The 20,088-nt window shown below is 46.5% G+C and overlaps 1 protein-coding gene across 1 annotated transcript; it reads left to right on the top strand.

Annotated features, from left to right (window-relative positions):
• Positions 1 to 8,205: 8,205 nt before the first annotated feature.
• LOC136506965 (formin-like protein 20) lies at positions 8,206 to 8,796 on the top strand. Its single transcript, XM_066501836.1, has one exon. It carries the CDS (start codon positions 8,206 to 8,208, stop codon positions 8,794 to 8,796), a length of 591 nt encoding a protein of 196 aa, XP_066357933.1.
• The last annotated feature ends 11,292 nt before the right edge of the window (positions 8,797 to 20,088 follow it).

Raw genomic sequence — 20,088 nt, forward strand, 5'->3', positions numbered from 1 at the left:
CGGTCGACGGAGCCGGCAAGGACAGGGTGCAGATGTGGGCTTTTCTGAATGGGTCTGGCCCGATTTTGGAGGCCCATTTTGAGCTTACGGACCTAGTATGAATTTTTCCTTCGATTATTAGCAAGCAAAAAGCAAAGAGAATGGTTGCAATAGGGCAGATGTTTTCAACACTACATAAGGATAATGGCGTAAAGACGGAGAACAAAAAGTTAAATGGCAAATATTCGATACAAGACTGTGGTTACCAGTTTACCAGGATAAGCCACACAAGGCCATAACGGAACTAGATAAACGAAAGATAACAGAAGGCCTCAAAAGTCTACACCAGATTGCAACTCCTTAACAACACTAAAGGATCTAGATTTCGCCAACATCCGAGATCTCCACCATGCTAATGCTAGGCTTGAAAGTCTTCATCTATTGCTTCACGTCCTCCAGCACATGCTTGATGCGCTCCTGGTCTGCTTCCTTTAGCATAATGAACCACTTCTGCAGTAAGGATAGCGCAACATACACCACGTCAGTTGGAGTTCTTGGTAGCTTTTTCTCAACAGCCATCTTGTTCCTAGTGGTCCATAAAGCCCAACTGCAAATACAAACATTACAATTTGCTAGGTAACCAAATGCCAGAGAACTGATTCAGAGATTTCGGATAGGAGTGTATATGAAAGACTTCTTTGATAAACCCCAAATCAGCTTGGCAAACATGCAACCAAAGAAAACATGATCTAACTCCTCAATTAATCTGTTCACATGTCATGTCCCCCCCCCCCCCCCCCCCCCCCCCACCCCACCCCAATATATATATATATATATATATATATATATATATATATATATATATATATATATATATATATATATATATATATATATATATATATATATATATATATATATATGTGTGTGTGTGTGTGTGTGTGTGTGTGCACATGCCAAGGAATGAAAGCTGAAGTGTGTATTGGGATGTAGATTGCTGGCTGGACCAGTGGCGCCCTGCTAGCAATGTGCATGCAATAGTGGTTGGTGACAGCTGTGTATCGCAATGGGAGGGAAGGTGTGGAGAGCGAGGAGGCGGTAAAGTTACGGCAAGAGATGTCAATGGGCCAGGAGATTTCTGTATGTGGTGTACAATGTGGCTGCTTGTTGCAGCTGCGCATAAAGTTATGGAGGCGAGTCATAGGGGTGAAAACGGTATGGGTATTACACGCTCATCTGTCCAACTAAGGAGGTTCTAATGACTCAGAGAGCTTCTTTGGTAGCGCTCCGAGCAGCTCCGGCTCCTGCCTGTTATGTAACTGTTCATTCACAGGAGCTAAATTCCTCTCTCCTCCCTCTCCCTGACCGTGTAGGAGCCGGTTTTGGCTCCACCGGTGAAGCCTTCTCTCTCCTCCCTCTCCCTGTCCACTACTAGAGAACAGACTTTAGAACGATGTCCCAATTTAGCATTAGCCTCAGCATTTTTTTGTCCCCGGGACTAAAGGACCTTTAGTCCCGGTTGGTAATACCAACCGGGACTAAAGGTTCCTTTACTCCCGGTTGGAGCCACCAACCGGGACTAAAAAGTCCTCCAACCTTTAGTCCCGGTTGGTAATACCAACCCGGACTAAAGGTACACCCTTTAGTCCCGGTTGGTAACACCAACCCGGACTAAAGGACCCTTTAGTCCCGGTTGGTAACACCAACCGGGACTAAAGGTCCCCCGATGGGTTAGTTCAAAAGGAAAGTATCCCATCCATTGTTAGATGTGTTGTATAGGTGGGGTGGTAAGCTCCGCGCGAGGCAGTGCATGAGGTCTTGGGTTCGAATCTCACGGGGCGCAGCGGTGGGAGACATTATTTTTTTTAAGCTGTGAGGATCTTTAGTCCCGGTTGTAGCAAACCGGGACTAAAGGTCATAGTCCCGGTTGGGAAACCGGGACAAAAACCCTTTCCCAACCGGGACAAAAGCCACGTTGTCACAGAGCCTGGCTTCACCGGTGGAGCCAAAACCGGCTCCTACACGGTCAGGGAGAGGGAGGAGAGAGGAATTTAGCTCCTGTGAATGAACAGTTACATAACAGGCAGGAGCCGGAGTTGCTCGGAGCGCTACCAAAGAGGCTAAGAGTCTCTCTCGACAAGTTCTTTATCTCTCTCTCTCTCTCTCTCTTTTGCCAAAAAAGAATAGGATACGATTCCTTCGATAACCATAACAAGGCAACGACAGGGTGCTCTAGCTATGCTTTAGGATGTCATATATCTGTCGGCAATGATATCATCGGCAATCAGGATACGGGCGTGGCTCTGGAGTTCTAAAGAAACGCAATCGGATGAGTTGGCCTTGTGGTTGCATCTGCACCACGCTACATAGTACAGTCATCAATCTAATGATATTACTGAAGTGGACAATCAAACGATCTATTTATCATGAGATGACAAGCGTAGGGTTAGTTATATATATATGTAACATGCATAATGTATAGCAAATCCATCTCCCACACATGCGAGACCAGGATCATCGTGAGTGAATTACCACACTATGTTGCATGCCTTCCTTTCACCGTGCGAACACAAGGTTGATATGTGTTCTTGTGTGTTGAGGTTTTGATAAGTGATTGTCGGAGATGATCGACTTTGGTTGAGTTTGGAGTCTAACCATAGCGTGAGTATCTGTGTGCAACATGTCTCTTGGGCCTTGTTTGGTTGGGCTTTCCAACCTACTTTTGCTTTTCCAAAAGTCAAAAGCAAACCAAAGGGGTTGGCTGAAAGGTCCTAATATGGCTAGAGGGGGGGTGAATAGCCTATTTAAAAATCTACAAATCAACTAGAGCAATTTGATTAGTATGACAAATAGCGTAAAGCAAACTTGCTCTAGCTCTACAAGGGTTGCAAGCCACCTATCCAACAATTCTAGTTGCAATGAATACTTAGGCACACAAACTAGCTATGTAATTACTCACTAAGAGCTCTCAACCTTGCTACTCTAAAGAGCTCAACTAGATGAATGTAAATAATAAAGCAAGCTCTCAATTCTAATTACACTAAAGAGCTTGTATCAACTAGTTTGCAAGAATGTAAATGAGTGAGTAGAGTGATTATACCGACGTGTAGGGGATGAACCAATCACAAGATGAATATATAGCCAATCACCGAGAGAATGACAAAGAAGAGAGACAATCGATTTTCTCCCGAGGTTCACGTGCTTGCCAACACGCTACGTCCCCGTTGTGTCGACCAACACTTGGTGGTTCGGCGGCTAAGAGGTGTTTCACAAACCTCGTCCACACGATTGGACACCGCAAGAACCGACCCACAAGTGAGGTAACTCAATGACACGAGCAATTTACTAGAGTTACCTTTTGGCACTCCGCCGGGGAAGGTACAACTCCCCTCACAATCACCGAAGGCGGCCACGAACAATCACCAACTCGTGCCGATCCTTCACCGCTGCTCCAACCGTCTAGGTGATGGCAACCACCAAGAGAAACAAGCGAAATCCGCAGCGCAACACGAATACCAAGTGCCACTAGATGCAATCACTCAAGCAATGCACTTGGATTCTCTCCCAATCTCACAATGATGATGGATCAATGATGGAGATGAGTGGGAGGACTTTGGCTAAGCTCACAAGGTTGCTATGTCAATGAAAATGTGCAAGAGTTGTCCCTTGAGCCGGCCATGGGGCTATAAATAGAGCCCCCATCAAATAGAGCCGTTATACCCCTTCACTGGGCAATACGCGCTCTGACCGGACGCTCCGGTCATACTGACCGGACGCTGGCCCTCAGCGTCCGGTCGCCCGATGGACGCCGCGCGTCACCAGCTTCAAACGCTGTTCGTCAGATTTCAACGGCTACAAAGCTGACCGGACGCTCCGGTCAAAACTGACCGGACGCTGAAGCCCCAGCGTCCGGTCGTTTCCAGTAAGCTCCCCGAGGCATGTTTTTTCGACCGGACGCGTCCGGTCCACCTTGACCGGACGCAGACCAGCGTCCGGTGCTCAACCCCAGCGACTGTGCCGTCTGACAGCTCGACCGGACGCAGCCCTTCAGCGTCCGGTCGCTGAGTGACCCAGCGTCCGGTCAGTAGACCGACGCCAGCATCATTTCGACCAACTCCATTTCAACTCTAACTTCTTCACCCTTTCTCAAGTGTGCCAACCACCAAGAATTTTGCATCCGGCGCAATAGAAAATAGACATTTCATTTTTCCAAAAGCGCCGAATCCCGCCTCGCAAGCTCGGCGGGAGGGAGAGCGGGACCCAAACCCATCTCAACCCTGCAAACACCTTGCGCACATATGTTAGCATATTTTCACAAATATTTTCAAGGGTGTTAGCACTCCACTAGATCCTAAATGCATATGCAATGAGTTAGAGCATCTAGTGGCACTTTGATAACCGCATTCCGATACGAGTTTCACCCCTCTTAATAGTACGGCTATCTATCCTAAATGTGATCACACTCACTAAGTGTCTTGATCACTAAAACAAAATGGCTCCTACATTTTATACCTTTGCCTTGAGCCTTTTGTTTTTCTCTTTCTTCTTTTCCAAGTTGCATTTGACCATCACCATGCCATCACCATTGTCATGATCTTCGTCATTGCTTCATCACTTGGAGTAGTGCTACCTATCTCATAATCATCTTGATAAACTAGGTTAGCACTTAGGGTTTCATTAATTAACCAAAACCAAACTAGAGCTTTCATTGGCTCCCACCCAAAGCCATAACCAAAAGCAGCTTTTGTCTAGTACAAATTTCACAGCTCCCTTACCCCTGCTTTCACCTGCTTTTGGCTTCCAACTATTCACAAAAATTACCCACCTGCCACTGGTTATGAACATAACGATTCATTTTTTCGTTCCCTTCCGCATCGTCTCGAGTCAGGCTTCCCGTCCGCATTGCCGCGAGGCCAGTCGCTGCACTCACACCTCCCCGCGCGCTCTGGCTCCGGCGGGCGCTCATCCTCCAGCGCGCTATGGGCGAGGTCAAAGGAGGAAATGCAGCGGGCACTCTTGCTCTGGCGGGCGCTTGTCCTCCTACACGCTATGGGTGAGGTCGAAGGAGGAATCCCAATGGGCATTGCTGCTCTGACAGGTGCTCCTATCCCGGCGGCTCAGACGGAGATGCAACCCTAGCACTAGGGCGGCTCCCGCGGTGGCGGCGGGCGCTCCTGATCTGGCGGCTCAAGCGGAGCTCCAGCCCCAGCACGAGCGTGCCCCCGTGGTGGCGGCGGGCGCTTCTGCCACGACGGTGCTCCGGCCCCGATAGGCGCTCCTGCCTCGGGGGCTCGTGCCCCAAGGCCGGCGAGCTCCAGGACGATGAGCCCTAGGCTACGAGAGGATGAAGAGGCAGATTGTGAGGCTGACAAGCGGGGTCCATTTGTAAGTCAAAGAAGAAAGAAGTTGAGTGTGGAGGCTGTGGATGACATGTGGGGTCCGCTAGTAAGTGAGAGAGAGAGAGAGAGAGAGAGAGAGAGAGAGAGAGAGAGAGAGAGAGAGAGGCTAACAACAGTTTTTATAGAAGCCACAACTGCTCAACCAAATGGCTTTCGGCTTTCTCACAACTCACATTACACAAACAACATTTCCACAAACCACAGCTCACAGCTACTTTTCCAAAAGTCACAACTCAACCAAACTTAGCCTTGTCTGTGTTGGTATGCAGGTGTGGAGCATAGAGACGAGCGACGGGCATGGTAAAGGTCAAGTAGAGACGGGCCGTTCCGATGGACCGGGAGCGGTGAAGGATGGGTGTGAGGCTTGGACCGAGGGACCAGGATAGCCGGAAGACTGACTGTGATGGCTGACACTTGGGGCATCAATATGCAAGAGCACATGAGGAGGAGTAGAACGTGTTGACTAAGTCGGTTGACCAAGTCAAGCGGAGGCGCAAGAGGACTTGGTGATCGGGCGATCGAGGACGATGGTGACATGTGTCAAGATCATGGAGGAGGCATAGCGGCTACGTTTCGTGGTGGTTTGAGCCTTAAAACCACCCGCTGGACGTTTTTCGGGTTTGGGCCTCAAAACCCGGTTGGAGTTCCGGCGGGACGAGAAGAGGCACGTGGCGTCATCGCGAAGCTTGCGTCGGGCAAAGCAAAGTCGTGAAGAGCCTGTGGCCATAGGATGGGGTTAAGTGGTTCTGCTAAAATATTTAAGGGCTTGTTGGGAATGTGGCTGCCCTTAACCAACCATCTCTCCGGTTTTACAATTCCAGTCATCCCTAACCTAAGTCTTAGTAGTAGTAGTTTAAGCCTCCATCTGGTTTTAGCTGTTGAGATCTGCAGTGTAAAGGGTGATTACTCTACTCCGTTTATTCCTTCCTTTGTAAAGATCAGACCTGGTAGATCTTGAAAATAAAGCAATCACGTTCTCTGATATCTGAGTTTTGATTCTAAGATGATTTGGTTTTGAGTTTTTCCTCTCCCTCTCCCCTCTCTTCTCCATTAGATGGGATTTTGAGAATTGGAGGTTGTGAGGATGATTTGGGTGGTTTAATTCGTGCAAGGACCCCTAATGAACTTTCTTGCCAAGTGAATCTGACAGATTCATCACGAGCATGATTTTTCACCCTTGGGAGGAGAATTTGAGAAAACCCTATTTCTGTTGATGGATTTTCAGATCTGCATCATTTTCGTTGTTTGTGGGTCTTGATTCTTTGGGATATTATATAATATACCTAACAATCACTTCTGCAAAGTTTGAAATTTTTTGGAGGTCATTTGAGTAGTTTTTGGATTTTTTTAAGGAATTTTGGGTCCCTGTTGAGATGAACCGGCCAAGCCAGATGTCCTGATCGGCCAGGCCAATTGGAACTGCCAACCATGCCCTGGGCCTACTCTAGCTGGGCTGGTAGAGGACACGCGCCTATAGGCCAGGGCAAAATTAACCGAGAACCGAAAACCGAACCGAAAGAACCAGAACCGAAACCGAAAGAGCTAGAACCGAAAAGTTCGGTGCCTAATTCGGCTTTCATGGAACCAAATTTAACTCTGTCAATTGACTCCTAAGGCTGCCTCATCCTCTCATCCTCAGTTCCTCATCCTCAGTCGTTGACTCCTGAGGCAGCCTCTCTCCCACTCCTACTCTCAGATCCGGCAGCGGCGGCATGGCCCCGTTCCTCCCTCTCCTCTCTCCTACCATCCGATGACAGTATGGGAGCTATGGAGATGCGTGGCGGCGAGGCGAGCTACGCGGTGGCGAGCAAGGCGAGGTGGTGCGCACCGCGTAGGGCCGTGGGCGCGGGCGAGGCAAGGAGACGTGATGTTTTTCAATCTGTAACCCATAAATAGATGATTTGTTCTTCATTGCTTCTAGAATGAGTGATTTGTGTTGCTCTTCTAACTTGGATTTGTGATCATGTGATTTTTTTCTACTCTATTCATAGCACCTCGGTTAGTTCGGTCATAACCAGACCGAACCGAATTAGCCAAAACCGAATTTAGTCGGTTCCTAGATTTCAAAAGAAACGCTAGGTTACCATTTCTTAGGGAACCAAATTTATTAAGAAAGCGAAGAACCGAACCGATTTCGGTTAACTGAATACCTAGGCCTACGCGACTGCGCACCAGGAGAAGTCGGCTGTGGGCAGCCAAGGCCCAGCGCCTGCGCACCAGGGGAGCTGGCTGTGGGCTGCCTAGGCCCAGCGGAGGAGCGTCCTGAGCAGGAACCGGCCAGGCCGAAAGCTCGGCCGACTGAGCCGAGTAGGAGTTAGACCAACGCGGTGGTCTGCTATCCCAGAGCCTGTGATCGGCCAAGCCCAGTGGGAATTCAGCCCAAGCCGGTTTGTGAAAGAGCATCAGCTATTCTTTTTGCTTTTGGGGAGTTTCGTTGATCCGTTCTGCATGTTGTCTGTTGCTTGGCTTGCTGCTGTTCCAAGGGACTTTTCTCAACTCTCTAGTCACTTCTTGTTTTGAGGGTTTCAAGTTGGGCTTCTGCCTCTTCGTGATAGAGATGGAGAGTACCGTTTTTGGGTTTTTGGTATTGTGTCAGTTTTTTCGGATGCTGTGGTCACTACTACAGTATTCTTATCCGAGGCGGGCATTTTGGATTTTTGGAGGCGGGCAAACTGTCCGCTTCCGTTGAAACATCTCGGTTAATGCGGATTAACGCAGGCGGCCAAATGCCCGCCTACGAAAATAAATTTAAAAAAGAAAAAAAGAAAAAGCCCGCAGCCCGAATCGGGCATGGGCCTGGATCTGGGCTGCGCGCCGCTGTCGCCGCATGGGAGCTCGATCCGGATGCACGGCCGCTAGGGGAGCTCAATCCGCCGTGGGGGAGCTCGATCCGCGCCGGAGGAGCTCGACCCGTCCGCTGTCGCCGTGGGAGAGGGAAGGGAGCCCGCAGCCGCCGGATCCCACCGTGGGAGATGGGAAGGAGCCGGCCGCCATTGGATTCAGCCATGGGAGTGGGGAGGGAGCCAGCCGCCACTGGATCCCACAGTGGGAGAGGGGAGGGAGCCCGCAACCGCCGATCCCGCCGTGGGAGAGAAAAGGGAGCCCGCCGCCGTCGGATCCAGCCGTGGGAGAGGGGAGGGAGCCCGCCGCCCCTGAATCCCACCGTGGGAGAGGGGAGGGAGCCCGCCATAGCTGGATGCCGCTGTGGGAGACAGAAGGGAGCCCGCCGCCGCCGGATCCTACCGTGGGAGAGGGGAGGGAACCTGCCATCGCCGGATCCCGTCATGGGAGAGAGGAGGGAGCCTGCCACCGCCGGATCCCGCGGTGGGAGAGGGGAGGGAGCCCGCTGCCGCCAGATCATGTCGTGGGAGAGGAGAGGGAGCCCGCCGCCATGGGGAAGACGCCGCCGCCGCCGTGAGAAACCCTAAGTGCGAGGGAGGGAGGGAGAGAGAGAGAGAGAGAGAGAGAGAGAGAGAGAGAGAGAGAGAGAGAGAGAGAGAGAGAGAGAGAGAGAGTGGAGGGAGGGATGGAGGCGGAGGCAGATGATGCGAGCGCGTGATGGAGACGTCGCCGCTTGGCTTCAGCGCAACTGCGCAAGGGGGAGAGAGAAGTGAGGGACGAAAACCATAAGTACTGCTTTTATACTTGACTACGGTTATTGGCCGGCTAGGCTCCGGGCCTATTTACAGAGACGGGCCTCTTAAGAGGTCCGCCTTAAAAAATAAGGCTATTTTCGGAGGCGGGCCTCTTTTTCCGTAAATAGATTTTAGGAGGTGGACATTTTTTTACCGTCTTCGTAAATAAAACGACTGTCTCCATAAATAAAACGATCGTCTCGGTATCCCGCTGTGTTCCTAGTGAACATCAGCCACTAATTGGCTCGAGGGCTTCATATTTGCTGTGTTCGGTGCTTTTGGAGGGTGATCTTGGGAGAGCGGTCATTTTGAGAGAAATTTTGAATTGGCTCCTATTCACCCCCTCTGATCGCCTTGTTCGGTCCTTCAATTAGTATTGGAGCAGGTTAAGGTCTTAAGGATCATTCCACCTTAACCTGTTCCTTATCTGCGAAGGTGACATGGAGAGGTCCAGTAAAGCTCCGTGGTTCGAGGGTACGAACTACGCGTACTGGAAGGTCCGCATGTCGGCGTACCTCCAGAGCTTGGGATCTTGAGTTTGGGAGATTTGTGTGGATCCTACCTACATGGAGAGCTTGGGATCTCGAGGTTGAAATATTACACAAGCAAGGGATCCAATACACTACACCAAAAAGGATCTGTACCAACGACATGTTCCAATCAGTGGGCCAAGATTTTTCAGCTATTGCAATTCTACAGATGGCTAATATTCAGTCTGTCGGATACAAGCCCTCCACCACCATTTGGCAAGGACACTTTATAGATAGGGTCAAAATTGGTACACATTTGCTCTTTTATTCAGAGATAGGCAAACAAACATACAATATGCGGACATTACATGATTATAGTACCTAGAGGGGTCACACCAAAACTAGCTACCCCATTGCATTTCTGTTAGGTTCCATGGTGATTTTATTTTTTTTCATAATGGATCAGGTCACATCTGGATTCAGCTGGACCTACGAAAACAAATGATGAGTCATTTTCTTATAAGTAAAAGAAAACACAGATGTGAGTTGTTTCCTGGTATTTGCAAAATTGTTTTCTTACAAGTTATAACCACAAGAACACCAAAACACAAAAGTTAGTTACAAATGCTATACGGGAACCTGCCAAAAAGACAGCATTTCTAAATACAAAAGTTGTCTCATCAAATCCTAATCGCCTTCTCTGGGAACCTAGTTTCGTATTCCCTTATATATTCTTGTGCTCTCTGTTCTTAATTATATGCAACTCAAGTGAGAACAATCCCTTCCTAAAAGACAGGCAATTACTGATAGAGAACGCCTCAACTATTTCCAAAATTTCCTGTTAAAAAAGAACTATATATATTCAGAATTTTGTTGTGAACAGCAGGATTGCAGACAAGCTTCATGAGGAGACGCCCCCCTTTAGCAGAGTGCCACAATGCAAGGTCACAGAGAATCCACTTTTCCAGCCCTTTGTAATGTTTCTAGTTCAAGTGACCAGGTTGATTTTCATTTTCTTCATAAGCTAGCTAAGCTGGTATTCTTGCTCACCTCCTTTTCCCTTTATCCCTTGCTTCTGCTCTACCCTATGTCATGTATGCGCTCTATATATATGATGATGATGATGATGATTCTTATGTAGAAACGGGAGCATGCATGCGGCGCATAGAAGTAATATAACCAAAGCAAGCAGATAACTTCACCACGAGCTTATTAGCTCAATCATGGCGGTAACCGCCGCCACCGCCATCGACAGGAAAAAATCGGTGTTCAGGCAGGCGCTGACTGCGTTACGCTACGCTGTGGCCGCCGCTGTGACGGTGGTCGTCGTCATGACCGCCGTGTACGCCTTCCACGTGGTCGCCCGCACCGACGACCTCTACATCGACGTCGTCAACAGCTACATTTCCGTGGACCCGCAAAACGGGCCTGATCCGCCGAAGCTCTCCTTCACGCTCAGCGTCGACAACCCCAGCGGCCGTGTCCGCTTCTACTACACCGGCATCCACTGCGTCCTCAACGTCAACGGCAGCGGCATAGATGCTTCCACATTCGGCTTCCCGGACATGGTCGTGGCTCCGGACTCGGTGCTGCAAATCGACAGTACGGAGGCAAATTTAAACACCACCAGCGAGATTGTTGACGACTTGTTCCGAGTGAACCAGACCCTGACTGGGAACCTGACCCTGAATGGGACCCTCACCGTCGGGGTCTACTCGGCGTACAACAAGACCAGTGTCACAACCACATACTACTGCAGGTCTGTCACCGTGGGCAACGTCAGCGGCTCCTCTAGTGACGCGTTGTCTGCCATCGGCTGCTATACGGATGAGGATACATAGAGAAAACAATCCGATCGAATAAGATGGCAGTCTTGCATGGCCTCTTTGATATATACTATATATAGCACCATGATACAGTGTGTTGCTCGATCGGCATCCGCAACCATTTCATTCTTTGACGATGTATTCAAATGTACTTGGGTGCGTGATTGAGATTTTTTTTTGTCCAATCAAGTGTGGATTTGATGGCAGATGGTGTGTACTTTTTTACATTTTAAATTTGTATGAGCGAGTTAGATGCGTTATTTATTATGGTATAAGAAAATGCCGGAACAAGCTTGTTTTGCACGCTTTGGAGAACAGCATGATGGCCGGGGACAGGACCAGGTCCGATTGTTCTTTTTTTCTTTTCAAAAAAACTTCTCGTTCTTCGGAAGAACTTGCTCTCCTTTTTTTTCTCCTTTCTTCTTCTTGTTTTTGGATCGATCACCGCAGGATCGGAGACACAAGAACACAATTACACAGAAACACATAAGATGTACTAGCGGCAGTCACTAACACACTACTTTTATCATGCATGCATGCTTCCTGATGTCACCGTGGGAACAGATAAAGATCAACCTCCACAGAATGGGCCCATTGCATGCATCCTCTTTCACACCCAACGTAAACCCCTCGTTGGATATATGGATCCCTTCAATGATCCTGGCACGGTTGGCTCCAATGAGTGAGATTGTGAGCCAATGCAGCTAGCAAGACGATCACCCAGGTGCTACTGAAGTGGAGGCCCATGTTGATAACCTTACTGTTGTAACACCATGCTTTTTAAATCTTGCAATGATTTTTAAAAAATCTATAACTTATTAGCATTAATTAGAGCCAGTGAAAATTGTTTAAAAAGCTTTCTAAAAAGTAATAACCTTTTCTAAAATAAATCAACATGGTTTCACTATGATACGACAACAAACGTCAATACCAACGACGTTCCAAATTAACAGTGGACCATAAGACGTTGGTCTTTCCAATACTTCTGATGATAAATTATTTCATCTTTTGATACCAGCCCCGAAAAATCGCCATCTAATAGTAGACGGGTTGTTGCCAAAACCATTAGGGGCCATTTCAATCCCTTCGATTTTGGAGGAATTGGAATCTATTTAATGGATTAGATTATTTGACTCTAGATCCGGATGCATACTTAGCAAGATCAGGGTACAATATCATGTCATATTTTGTCTATATCTCTCCTAGCTCTCTCCCTCTACTTCAATTTCTTTCTTAACTAGATCATGATTGCTCCTTTTTTCATCACTAGCTAGTAATATATTTGCTTTCAATGGAGAGGGAGGCACACTCCTCCATCAAACAATAATGAAAAATGTTCCTTCGCAGATCCTATCCTAGATCTAATTCAGAGGATCACCAAAGACCTCAAAGATCCAAAGGTTTCATCAGTTTCATAGCAGTCTATTGAGGTTGGCACGTCGCCCCTCATTCTCGTAGAGCTCGGTCATTTACCCCTTGGATTCTGAAAACTGAAGATGTCCAGAGTATGGAGCTGTGGAATGAGAAATTTTACAGTGCTCGGAAAAATCTAGAGCCATCCATTTAAATAGATCTAATAGTCATAAAATAAGAAGAACCAATATAGAGGAACTTAAGTTGTGAACCGGAACCTGTAATATGTGCGCCAGGTACCAGTTCTCAATTTAATCCGAAGGGTACGATAGTGCATTCACAGCCCCAGGAGCTCCTCGTCATCTCCCACGGCCACTAGACGACACCCCAACGCCATGCCGCCGCCAGCCAACTCCAGCCCGAGTAGCCGCATGCCAACCATGGCCGAATACACATCCACCCCCAACTCGAGCCGTCCAATCGCGGACCTCCAGTGCAGGACCAAGCGGCTGCGGGCTGGCGTTGGGCGGTGGCGCAGCCGGCCTCCGTATCTTGCTTTCCCTTTTCCCTCACCTCGTAAATTTGCTAACCTGTTCAAACAATACTAACAGTTTGTACTATCAGAGTAAAACCGTGCAGCCAAAATAAATCATCTGGAAAGCAGGGTAACTCTTCCAATTTCAGAATTGACAGCACCTTGCTCAAGGGGGAATCCAAGTAGTAATGCACATAATCACTGAACAACCAAGTAATTAACAATAATGTAGACAGAATGTAATTTGTATCTTTGCTATACGGGTAGCCAGGCGCGGAGCTCAGTGGAGGCGAAACGGGGCTCCGGCCCCTGCTTGCCTGTAACAAAGTTACGAAGGACAGGCAGCAGCATGTCAGGCGATACTGCTATAGAGAGTACTAGGCCTGTTACCAGGAAAGGGTGGCAGCAAAGAGCCAGAGATGTAGGAGAGTACTAGGCTGTGAGTCATAATACCTGCCCATTTTGTCATGATGACTTGCTAGCTTTTGCATTTTGTTATACTGGTTGCTACTCCTACAATACTAGGCTGAGACCTACGTATACCGGTGCTAGAAGTAGTTCTTAATCACTATTTATGCTCCATAAATTCACATGCCGTGGTGCTTACCATTGAAATTAGGATAATGTTTAGCATTGAATTAAATTAGCCCCTTGATGTTGAGTCACGCTCCGCCACTGCGGGTAGCTAAGCATTTTATCACAGGAATTAACCAACATGCATTTCTTTAGTTTTATGGAATGGATGAAGGAAGGCGTGTAGGGTACACGGAGCGGAACTGGCAGCGTGCGCTAGCAACTAACAAGGTGCATGAGCCGCACCTGCTCCTCCCCGGCGAAGTCGTTGGCGAACAGGGCATGCTGCTCCCATGGCAACTCCTGCTGCGCGCCGCGCGGTAACCCCAGGGTGGTCGGATTGGATTGGCGGCGGTGACCCTGGGCCGTGCTGCTCGCGGTGGTGGGATCCCAGCCGGAGCTGGAGGCAGGCCCTCGCATGCGGGCGACAGCGCCCCCGGCCAGGCGGGCGGCGGCGAGACCCTGCCGGCTGATCTGTTTCCTTCAGGTTCTCACGTCGATTTGACTGTGTCAATTATCAGAGTTAAATGACCGAAGTATACAATTACTAAAGTACCCTTAATTATGATTAATCAATGACTTTTGCTATTTATCTGTCTGTCAAATTTCTATACCTTTGATTGTGTGCTTTAGGATTTATGCCACAACTGTCTACTAGATTATATATATAAAAAAATTGACAAATTTGACCACATAAAATCTGTCGACAGATAACTAGACACTCTCTTAATCAATTCTTTATATGATCAACAGCCGGAAATAATTTTATCCAAGCACAGTAACAAACCTCCTCGTACAAAGATAGTACAAAGTGTCTGCAAATGAATGCTCAGTGGCTCGATCTTTTGCCAATTTAATTTATACGGGGCAAGGAAAAATAGGCAGTTTGTATACTGTTTTTTTTTAAAAAAATTGCAAAACCATTGGGATTTTTGTTTTTATTTTTTAATTTTATTTGTCTGTTATTTTTGTAATTCATGGACTTAGTGATCTTTATGTCTAGTGTTTGATATATATAACCAGTTGCGCTGCTTGATTGTCTAGTAGTGATTCGTTTTCTTTCAATTAGATTTCTGGATTTCAAGAGTACATGTATAGTTGTATACCCATGGAAAAGGTTATTTGTTTGGCGTTCAAGTGTAATTCCAAATCAACATTCACACTGAAGACATGCAGAGTGTTTGAGAATATATGCAAGACGTAGTAATTTTCACCTTTGGGCCTGACGTTATTAATTATAGCTTTGCTTCTATTCTTTTCGCAGTGTGCAGTGGGACCGGGGCTCATGTGCATGTACGATACTCTCGATCGGCTTCTTTCTTTCTTTATATCAATACGAATATAACTTTGCGTATAGGCAACTCCTATCGAACATTTAATCTGAACCGCTATACTTGGGCCCACAATAGATGGATGGTTAGATGTTCTTTTCTTTTTCGATCTCTAGTTAACATGCATGGGAATTTTCAAGTAGGCCCCATGCATGGGATTAGTAAGTATATCTGCTGGCTGGTTCAGTTGCTACTAACTGGTCGGTCCATTTAATTTGTTCAACTCCGATCCCATTCCATCTTGCCAGGACATCATCTATCACCCCTAGTATGGCTGATCCGAGCATAACACGGAGCACAAGGACCTACATCCTTGCCACGCTCTTCGCAACCCTCGCCGCCACCGCCTTGATCGCCATGTTCTTCGTCATCCTCTGCCCCGCCCAAGTCACTTTCATGGTCACCCATGCCTCGCGCAGCAACTCGACAAATGGTAGCACGGTGTCCCTCCACCTCTCCATCTTCACCAACACCAGCCAGCGTCCGCCCATTCTGCAAAGATTTACACTCGGTAAAATAAAAATACGAAAAAACCCAAAAATAATAGCAATATTTTTTTTTCAGGGGAGGCCGTCACCGGCCAGCGTCCGCCCATCTCCATCGAAGTCGCTGCACGGAGCACAAGGACCTACATCCTTGCCACGCTCTTCGCAACCCTCGCCGCCACCGCCTTGATCGCCATGTTCTTCGTCATCCTCTGCCCCGCCCAAGTCACTTTCATGGTCACCCATGCCTCGCGCAGCAACTCGACAAATGGTAGCACGGTGTCCCTCCACCTCTCCATCTTCACCAACACCAGCTAGCGTCCGCCCATTCTGCAAAGATTTACACTCGGTAAAATAAAAATGCGAAAAACCCAAAAATAATAGCAATATTTTTTTTTTCAGGGGAGGCCGTCACCGGCCAGCGTCCGCCCATCTCCATCGAAGTCGCTGCACGGAGCACAAGGACCTACATCCTTGCCACGCTCTTCGCAACCCTCGCCGCCACCGCCTTGATCGCCATGTTCTTCGTCATCCTCTGCCCCGCCCAAGTCACTTTCATGGTCACCCATGCCTCGCGCAGCAACTCGACAAATGGTAGCACGGTGTCCCTCCACCTCTCCATCTTCACCAACACCAGCCAGCGTCCGCCCATTCTACAAAGATTTACACTCGGTAAAATAAAAATGCGAAAAAACCCAAAAATAATAGCAATATTTTTTTTCAGGGGAGGCCGTCACCGGCCAGCGTCCGCTCATCTCCATCGAAGTCGCTGCATTTTTTGCGGAAAAAATTCGCTGCTAACGCGGCCGGCGAGATTCGAACTCACGACCTCTCCCTCGCGTGTCTACTACTCTACCACTGCGCTACACTGTCAATTGTGTCTAGATTCCGTTATCTATCCTCATATATTATACTAAACCGTGAGTAAATTGCTTGTTTGAGGCCCTAAACAAATTCAAATCAAAAAGTGGTCAACTACAAAGTTTCATAACTTTTTGAGATCTACAATTTTTATTTAGGAAGTTTTTCCATCCGAGGTAGTTTGAAAAATTCTAATTTCAAATTTGAGAGATTCAAACGTAGTTTTGCATGATAAGATGATTTCAAATAAAAAAGTTGTCAACTACATAGTTTCATAACTTTTGGAGATCTACAATTTTTATTTAGGAAGTTTTTCCATCCGAGGTCTTTTGAAAAATTCAAATTTTAAAATTTTCAAATTCATACGTCGTTTTTGCATGACAAGATGATTTCAAATAAAAAAGTTGACAACTACAATGTTTCATAACTTTTCGAGATCTACAGAGTTTATTTTGGATGTTTTTCCATCCGAGGTTGTTTGAAAAGTTCGAATTTTAAAATTTTGAAATTCAAACACAGTTTTGCATAACAAGATGATTTCAAATAAAAAAGTTGCCAATTACAAAGTTTCATAACTTTTCGAGATCTACAAAGTTTATTTTGGTTGTTTGGTCATCTGTTCATCCGACATGGTCGTTCTAACATTGTTCACAAATCTTATATATCTCTCTTGTAGTTTCATAAACTACAAGAGAGATATGTTAGATTTGTGAATAAATTTACTTTCACTTTGTCATATGAAGAAAAGACCACAACAAACATTGTACATCTTGATGAGTTATACAACTTTGTAGTTGAAAACTTTTTCATTTGAATTAATTTACTGCTTCAAAATGTGCTTTGAAATTTTCTTTGCCGAGTGTCAGAAAAAAACACTCGGCAAAGAGCTTCTTTGCCGAGTGTAAAAAAAAAACACTCGGCAAAGAGCTCAAAATTTTAAAATTCAAACGCAGTTTTGCATGACAAGATGATTTCAAATCAAAAATTTCCCAACTACAATGTTTCATAACTTTTCAAGAGCTACAGAGTTTATTTTGGTTGTTTTTCCATCCGATGTCGTTTGAAAAGTTCAAATTTTAAAATTTTGAAATTCAAACACAGTTTTGCATGACAAGATGATTTCAAATAAAAAAGTTGTCAATTACAAAGTTTCATAACTTTTCGAGATCTACAAAGTTTATTTTGGTTGTTTGATCATCTGTTCATCCGACATGGTCGTTCTAATATTGTTCACAGATCTTATATATATCTCTCTTGTAGTTTCATAAACTACAAGAGAGATATGTTAGATTTGTGAACAAATTTACTTTCACTTTGTCATATGAAGAAAAGACCAAAACAAACATTGTACATCTTGATGAGTTATACAACTTTGTAGTTAAAAACTTTTTCATCTTAATTAATTTACTGCTTCAAAATGTGCTTTGAAAATTCCTTTGCCGAGTGTCAAAAAAACACTCGGCAAAGAGCTTCTTTGCCGAGTGTAAAAAAAACACTCGGCAAAGAAGCTTCTTTGCCGAGTGTAAAAAAAAACACTCGGCAAAGCGCTCAAAATTTTAAAATTTAAACACAGTTTTGCATGACAAGATGATTTCAAATCAAAAAGTTGCCAACTACAATGTTTCATAACTTTTCAAGATCTACAGAGTATATTTTGGTTGTTTTTCCATCCGATGTCGTTTGAAAAGTTTGAATTTTAAATTTTTGAAATTCAAACACAGTTTTGCATGACAAGATGATTTCAAATAAAAAAGTTGCCAATTACAAAGTTTCATAACTTTTCGAGATCTACAAAATTTATTTTGGTTGTTTGGTCATCTGTTCATTCGACATGGTCGTTCTAACATTGTTCACAAATCTTATATATCTCTCTGGTAGTTTCATAAACTACAAGAGAGAAATGTTAGATTTATGAACAAATTTACTTTCACTTTGTCATATGAAGAAAAGACCAAAATAAACATTGTACATCTTGATGAGTTATACAACTTTGTAGTTGAAAACTTTTTCATTTGAATTAATTTACTGCTTTAAAATGTGCTTTGAAATTTTCTTTGCCGAGTGTAAAAAAAAAACACTCGGCAAAGAGCTTCTTTGCCGAGTGTAAAAAAAAAACACTCGGCAAAGAAACTTCTTTGCCGAGTGTCAAAAAAGAACACTCGGCAAAGAGCTCTTTGCCGAGTGTCCGAAAAAAAACACTCAGCGATCCACTTGACACTCGGCAAAGAGCCAGTCTCCATAGTAAGTCGTGGGCCGGAACCTGTAATATGTGCGCCAGGTACCAGTTCTCAATTTAATCCGAAGGGTACGATAGTGCATTCACAGCCCCAGGAGCTCCTCGTCATCTCCCACGGCCACTAGACGACACCCCAACGCCATGCCGCCGCCAGCCAACTCCAGCCCGAGTAGCCGCATGCCAACCATGGCCGAATACACATCCACCCCCAACTCGAGCCGTCCAATCGCGGACCTCCAGTGCAGGACCAAGCGGCTGCGGGCTGGCGTTGGGCGGTGGCGCAGCCGGCCTCCGTATCTTGCTTTCCCTTTTCCCTCACCTCGTAAATTTGCTAACCTGTTCAAACAATACTAACAGTTTGTACTATCAGAGTAAAACCGTGCAGCCAAAATAAATCATCTGGAAAGCAGGGTAACTCTTCCAATTTCAGAATTGACAGCACCTTGCTCAAGGGGGAATCCAAGTAGTAATGCACATAATCACTGAACAACCAAGTAATTAACAATAATGTAGAGAGAATGTAATTTGCATCTTTGCTATACGGGTAGCCAGGGGCGGAGCTTAGTGGAGGCGAAACGGGGCTCCGGCCCCTGCTTGCCTACAACAAAGTTACGAAGGACAGGCAGCATCATGTCAGGCGATACTGCGATAGAGAGTACCAGGCCTGTTACTAGGAAAGGGTGGCAGCAAAGAGCCAGAGATGTAGGTGAGTACTAGGCTGTGAGTCATAATACCTACCCATTTTGTCACGATGACTTGCTAGCTTTTGCATTCAGTTCTAGGCTGAGATCTACGTATACTGGTTGCTACTCCTACAATACTAGGCTGAGACCTAAGTATACTGGTGCTAGAAGTAATTCTTAATCACTATGCTCCATAAATTCACATGCCGTGGTGCTTACCATAGAAATTGGGATAATGTTTAGCACTGAATTAATTTAGCCTCCCCTTGATGTTGAGTCACGCTCCGCCACTGCGGGTAGCTAAGCATTTTATCACAGGAATTGACCAACATGCATTTCTTTAGTTTTATGGAATGGATGAAGGAAGGCGTGTAGGGTACACGGAGCGGAACTGGCAGCGTGCGCTAGCAACTAACAAGGTGCATGAGCCGCACCTGCTCCTCCCCGGCGAAGTCGTTGGCGAACAGGGCATGCTGCTCCCATGGCAACCCCTGCTACGCGCCGCGCGGTAACCGCAGGGTGGTCGGATTGGATTGGCGGCGGTGACCCTGGGCCCTGCTGCTCGCGGTGGTGGGATCCCAGCGGGAGCCGGACGCAGGCCCTCGCATGCGGGCGACAGCGCCCCCGGCCAGGCGGGCGGCGGCGAGACCCTGGCGGCTGATCTGTGTTTCCTTCAGGTTCTCACGTCGATTTGACTGTGTCAATTATCAGAGTTAAATGAC

This window comes from Miscanthus floridulus, chromosome 15 (genome assembly GCF_019320115.1).
Source record: "Miscanthus floridulus cultivar M001 chromosome 15, ASM1932011v1, whole genome shotgun sequence".
NCBI lineage: Eukaryota > Viridiplantae > Streptophyta > Magnoliopsida > Poales > Poaceae > Miscanthus > Miscanthus floridulus.